Source organism: Siphateles boraxobius, unplaced genomic scaffold, assembly GCF_051911475.1.
Source record: "Siphateles boraxobius isolate OS27281-9 unplaced genomic scaffold, OSU_SipBor_1 6, whole genome shotgun sequence".
Classification (NCBI taxonomy): domain Eukaryota; kingdom Metazoa; phylum Chordata; class Actinopteri; order Cypriniformes; family Leuciscidae; genus Siphateles; species Siphateles boraxobius.
Genome location: NW_027509186.1, coordinates 8,543,914 through 8,550,757, shown reverse-complemented (window position 1 = coordinate 8,550,757; position 6,844 = coordinate 8,543,914). Strand labels below are relative to the sequence as shown.

Below are 6,844 nucleotides of genomic sequence, written 5' to 3'. Positions count from 1 at the left end.
GGGTTATAGACTTCTTTTTACAACCAATAGAAGGAGCATATATAAATGAACTAAATTAATAACTTTTTTAAAACAGAAATGAACCATCACTGAACTTACTAAAGCTGGACTGTGACGCTATTCTATTCTATCTGCTGTACAGCAGAAACAAAGTTTGTTGCATTATTTCATCACTGTAAAGCTGCGTTGAAACAATCTGTATTGTAAAAAGCACTATATAAATAAAGGTAACTTGATTTGACTTGAGTCCTTCCTAACGCTCACTTTACACTTGTGTTATTGTACTTGTTCATTTGCTAAAACACATCATAATTAATGGCAAGAGTGAGCATCTATGTCTTAGTTTATTCAGATGTATATATGCATTACTGACATGTCTTTACTTTAAACCAGAATGGACCCTAATGATAAGGTCAAAGCAATGTGATTGATGATTAAATGAACGCACTGGTGGAGTGATGATCTATGTAACTTTATGATCTGCATTTGATAATGACACTGATGATGTGACAATATTAACAACAGTTTATCGCGAAAATAACATGTAGGCTACTCACTATTTAAAAATGTCCACTAATAAACATCTTTTAAATCATAATTAGTGTTTTGTTTCTGTGAGGGTTTTGTTTAGTGTGGGTGTGTGTGTGTGTGTGTGTGTGTGTGTGTGTGTGTGTGTGTGTGTGTGTGTGTGTGTGTGTGTGTGTGTGTGTGTGTGTGTGTGTGTGTGTGTGTGTGTGTGTGTGTGTGTGTGTGTGTGTGTGTGTGTGTGTGTGTGTGTGTGTGTGTGTGTGGAAAGTGCAGGCAGCAGGACTTTTTGTCTTTCAAAGTATATTAAGCACGCATTACAAACTTATGCATACATTTCTATCCTCTTTCTCCTTCTCCTCCCTCTTCCTTCCTTCCCTCCCCACACAACCTCGCTGTTCTTCTCCTCCGTGAGCCTGGAAAAACATGGATCTTGTTCACACCTGAAAGAGCATTTTTATTGCTTTGTAAATCTGTGGCTGGTGTTGGGGGCTGATAAACCTGGTGAGTTTTTTTATTGTGTATATTTATTTTTTAAAGTAAAACATGTTCGTTCTCTTGGTGGAAAATATGTGATTTGTTCATTATTTTCGTACATATTTTATTAAACAAAATCGTTGTTTAACTCGTTAAGGTTAAAATTAGTAAAGGTTAATAAAATTTAGGTTTACGGTAAAACGAATATACTCCTAAAATGTCGTGACAGGAGTTTTTTTAAGACCAATTGCTTTGTTCTCCTGATGAATTTTCTGAAACTTTCACAGGTGTTTATAAAAAAATTAATAAAAATCAGCACATCACGGACGAGAATAGATTTTTAATATAATTCGCATAGACTTGTGATGACGTTTTTTTGTTTGTTTTTTTTTCAAAGTAACATGCTAGAGACAGGGAGACAGGCTTGTTATTTTTATTATTAAAGTAGCCTAAATTGGTAGGCTTATTGTTGCATGATATACAGGCTACGTGTGATGTGACGCTAACAGCGATGACTAATGAGTTCCACTAACTCATTTCCACAACCATGTAACGTAGGCTACAATATTTTCTCATTAATGTCCTCAGAAGATTTAGCCTTCTTAACACGTTTTACTTTAATAATTTTGTTATGGTGTTATTTAATGTGTGTGTACATTTGAGCAGAATTAGCCTAAGTCACTGGTTAACGGTGAACTGGGTTTTATTTGGATAGTGAATATGTCGAAGGGCTTAATCGAAACATTATATGTTTCATTTTATAACATTTAACTTTTAAATTCCGACATTATTTTTTTTTAACACCATGGAATCATGCTATTATAGCTATGTATTTTATCTCATTTATATTTTAAGTGTGTGTGTGTGTGTGTGTGTGTGTGTGTGTGTGTGTGTGTGTGTGTGTGTGTGTGTGTGTGTGTGTGTGTGTGTGTGTGTGTGTGTGTGTGTGTGCGTATATGTTGTTGTACTGTAGCCTATGCTACTTGAGATCTTAATTTACGTCGTAGCCTTTTAACAAACCAGCGCATGCACTGCTCGTTAAGAAACTAAAGCTTCAGAGCATCTCAGGACAAACAGTGCTGAAGAAAGGTCATAAAAATCCTAAAGTATTTATCCTTAACGCAAAAATAAATAACAATAATAAATCCATCAAATAAAATAAATACATAATAGGTAAAAAAAAAAAATTGAACTGTGGCTAATCTTCATGAAGATTATAAATGTGCACTTAAAATAGATTTATAGCTTATGTTATGTGACACACATGATTTGGATAATTAGCCGACAGTCTGCGTGTATCATTTGGCTGCGTGGACACACAAGGACAATTAATCTAAATCTGAAGTTAAAACACTTGGTGTGTTGAATAGCTTATTGAAGGCAAGTGACCAAGACGAATTAAAAACCTGGCAGCACCTGACCTGTGAAAAATCATAACCCATGTTTTAAAAAAAACACCATAGCCTACAGATGCACGCGGAAAATTAGACCGACGCAACCGCACACAGTGAACTGTATCATATTATTATTTATAATTTTTTTAGTTTGGTTGGTTAAGGTGTCAAGTGTAAAAACTTTAAGGCCAAATCGTTGAAATGAAATTCATTATTAATAAGCATGTTGTTATTACTATTAGCCTAGTATGACATGCTATAACTTTATCTCTTTTAAATATTCAGACTGTGGATTATTAAATGTGCTTTTTCACCACCATGTTTTATTCTCGGTTATCCTTGGTATTTTGCCATCATCAGTTAATATGAATAAAGAGGGGGGAAATCCGTCTAATTTGCATAATTAGCCTACGTAATTACATAGGCTAATTCACTTACAGATATTTTTCGTGCTAGGCCTATACTTAACTGGGATTTTGGGAATAACGTGGTACTAACGTCATAGGTAGGCTAGTGTAGCCTATCTCAGGAAACCAGTCATGCACAAATTGTTTGGTGCTGGAATAGCATATTGACATTTTTTAGATATACATTTAAATAGACACACTCATTGGACTAGCTGCATAATGGAGGTATATATTATATTAAAGTATATATATATATATATATATATATATATATATTGTGGGGCCACATCCACCAAAACACACATTAGTGATCAGTCGTATTATCCTTTAATTGGTCCCATTTTCTTGACAAACACTTAGGCTAACTTACTAAAAAAATATGCTTTAAATTGAATAGAACTATTCCCAGAAATTTGGGAATAACTCACGAAATAGCTATACAATAATGTAAAACAAGTATGAGCCAAATACAAGAGTGATATAAGTCATATCATGACACTGAAGAAAAATCACTAAAGATAAATTAAATCGATCCATTTAAAGGAACATAACAGGAATAGGCTAAATAAGTTCAAAAGAATGTCTACATTCGCTAATTATTAGCAGTGATGATAGTAACATAACTATAATATTATAATTAACCGTTTGTCCATATTGTGTGTAAATGGTATAGCCCATAATTCCTTTTCATGAAATCTCTTTTTCTATTTGGATTTTAAGAATGATTTGACTGCGTACGGCTCCTGCACCTGTTATATGAACTAATTATGTCGTCCAAAACTGTGTCGGTTTCCAGTTGTTGCTTCAATTGACGTGCTGAGAGACATAGTTCAGAATTTATGAAGCAAAATAGATGCGTCGCTTTCGAAGCATAGGCTTCGAATCAGGAAGCTTTATGCCCTACCGCATCTAATATGTGTGAATGTGAGAGAGTGTGTGAGGAGAAGAGAAGGCGGGCTTATACGGAGAAACCAAACCACAATTTGCCCTCCTTCTCCATGAGTATCTAGTTGAGGAGAAACTCTGAAGCGCGATAGCTTTCTAACATTAAGCTGCACACATACAAAAAAGAAAGAACGAAATCTTTGTATAAAAAACTCTCTCTTCACGTGATAGTTTTGACTGTCATCAACAGAAGACTGGTTAGCATTGCTGAACTATTTTTATTAGTCCACGGTTTTGTTTTGGTGCAGGTCTGCGCGCGCAATGATGGCCACATTCCCAGGCCCAGAGGATAACAGCATGATCCTCATGGACACTACCTCGAGCTCAGCGGAGAAAGACCGGACAAAAGACGAACCTCCTCCGGAGAAGGGACCGGACAAATCCGATCCCACACAGAAACCACCGTACTCCTACGTGGCGTTAATCGCGATGGCGATCCGTGAGAGCTCGGAAAAGCGTCTCACGCTGTCCGGTATCTACCAGTACATCATCAGTAAGTTTCCTTTCTACGAGAAGAACAAGAAAGGATGGCAGAACAGCATCCGACACAACCTGTCTCTCAACGAGTGCTTTATTAAGGTGCCTCGGGAGGGGGGTGGCGAGCGGAAGGGTAACTACTGGACCCTGGACCCGGCGTGCGAGGACATGTTCGAGAAGGGCAACTACCGGAGACGACGGCGCATGAAGAGACCGTTCAGGCCTCCACCGACTCACTTCCAGCCTGGCAAGTCTCTGTTCGGCGGAGACGGGTACGGTTACCTCTCCCCGCCCAAATACCTGCAGTCCGGGTTTATCAATAACTCATGGTCTCCCGCGCCTATGCCGTACACCTCCTGTCAGATGAGCGGCGGGAGCGTGAGTCCCGTTAACGTGAAAGGCTTAACCGCGCCGTCCTCGTACAACCCGTACTCGCGCGTGCAGAGCATAGGTCTCCCGGGCATGGTGAACTCTTACAACGGCATGAGCCACCATCATCACCACCACCACCACACGCTCCCGCACGCGCAGCAGCTGAGTCCCGCGACGGCGGCTCCTCCTCCGGTGTCCGGCGGGAACGGGACGGGGCTTCAGTTCTCCTGCGCGCGCCAGCCCGCGGAACTCTCCATGATGCACTGCTCCTACTGGGACCACGAGAGCAAACACTCCGCACTGCACGCGCGAATCGATATATAGCTCGGGCGTCGCGAGACCTAACACAGATCAATACTGTAGCTACTCGCTAAAAATGACTACAAAAACAAGGTCCAGCGATCTCAAAAAAACACATTTCATAAATTGTGCGGGGTCTAGGGACATATAAGAAGGAGAAACTTTTACTGGAGCCTCGAATTATGGAAGCACGGGTATCCTGCCTGATGCAAGGTTTCATATTTTTCTTCGCAGACATTTGTGTTCTGAATGTGTATAAACTGTTCATTCATATAAGAAGATGGCCAGATCATCGAGGGTTTATCATCGTCATGGAATTACAAATCACGTTTACCTGAATCCTTTCACAACATTCTGTCAATGACTTTTGGAGTGAAGTATTGGGTTCTGAACCCTTTTCCCAATTCTTTTTTTTTATTGTCTTTGCTTTTGAATGTTTAAGGATCAGTGGAGCTCTGGACAGGTAGATAACCCGAAGGAGACACAAACACAACATGTACACCTGTGCTTTGGCCTCTTGATTCCGTGATTAAGGGTCTCGTAGGGGTCAGAGAAAGTGACTGTTTTGTATGTACTTTGTAAAAAAAAAAAAAAAAATTAAATAATTTTAATGTCTATGACACATGTGGGACCATGTTTAACTAGCACTTTTCTTTTTTTAATAGATCTACTTTTTATTCTTTAATAAACTCTTTGTCAACATGAGACGGATTTTGGATTTTATAATTTATATAGGCTATAATTCTGCTATTATTATTATTATTATTATTATTATTATTATTATTATTATTATTATTATTATTATTATTATATAACAAGATTAGCTATTTGAATCGGAGTGCTGTAACTGTTTAGCCAACTACATTTCTGGCCTTCCACTAATATTTTATCGTGTAGCCTATAGGCTACTTCGTGTTCATACATGCATTAATATAGAGTTTTATGCGAGATAATTTAGCCTACTGTATGAAAATAGTTTGCAAATAAGACAAATAGAAAATAAGAAAATATTTTCTAAAAATGACTCTGCTTCTAAAGTTTCTCGCGTAAAAATAGTAAATTGTATGCAAGTAGGCTACATATTAATAACATTGGGCCTGTAGATGAGGAAAAATTAAGTAAACTTTTAAGACAAATGATTTAGCTGAATTTGTAAATATTTAGCCCTGTCAAATCAATGTATTCGAAATTATTGGCCGAATCTGGTGTCAACATCTTTTTAACATGTCGCCTATTAAAGGCGAAATTAATAGTTTCGCCTTTTATCGCTTTTTATTTGGTGTCTTTAAAAATCATTTTAGCCTAGAAGTAGGCCTATACAGTTGCTGTAAAATACAATACAAGTGTATCTCTGTGAATTTATTAATTAGACAGTTAATAATATGCACATCTGAAAAACTAGATTTTTTTTTTGCACGATTCAATTTTCCATAAAGAAAATCTACGCAAACATTAAAATAACATATTTTGATAACTGTCCTTAATAATAATATTATCGTGTAATGTTTAATAAATCACAGTTATTCTACATTGAAATAATTAGCAATGTAGCCTAATGAAACTTTAGTAAATATATTTTAGGATAGGCTAATGTTTGTTAATAATGAAAGTTAAAGCGCCTTTCTCTGTTTGCGCGCCATAAGGCTGAACGGCCTATAATAACATATGCCTATAAAGTTAAGTAGCCTAAACAGTGTTTTATAAAATTAGATGAGGCCTAGCCTATATAGTGGATTCGTTGAGTAAATGATAAAGATCTTTATTTGAGTCTAGCTATAAATAAAACGCTGGAGACATGATTCATTTTTAACAAAAACAACAAGGCGAAAAACCATTATAGTCTACTGAGAAGTTGGTTTTCATTGTTTGAATAGGCTATCCATAGGCCTATTCTTTATTTTATTTTAATTTTAATTTATTTTTTAGTCATTAGAGATATACTCTTAT

The 6,844-nt window shown here is 36.9% G+C and overlaps 1 protein-coding gene across 1 annotated transcript; it reads left to right on the top strand.

Moving 5' to 3' along the window:
* The first annotated feature begins 909 nt into the window (after positions 1 to 909).
* Positions 910 to 5,602, top strand: foxl2a (forkhead box L2a). Its single transcript, XM_077207590.1, has 2 exons — positions 910 to 1,029; positions 3,997 to 5,602. Exon 2 carries the CDS (start codon positions 4,010 to 4,012, stop codon positions 4,919 to 4,921), a length of 912 nt encoding a protein of 303 aa, XP_077063705.1. The 5' UTR covers positions 910 to 1,029; positions 3,997 to 4,009; the 3' UTR covers positions 4,922 to 5,602.
* Positions 5,603 to 6,844: the final 1,242 nt, after the last annotated feature.

Excerpts from the sequence above, each read along its gene's own strand:
- foxl2a (XM_077207590.1), top strand. The coding sequence starts at position 4,010 with ATGATGGCCACATTCCCAGGCCCAGAGGATAACAGCATGATCCTCATG.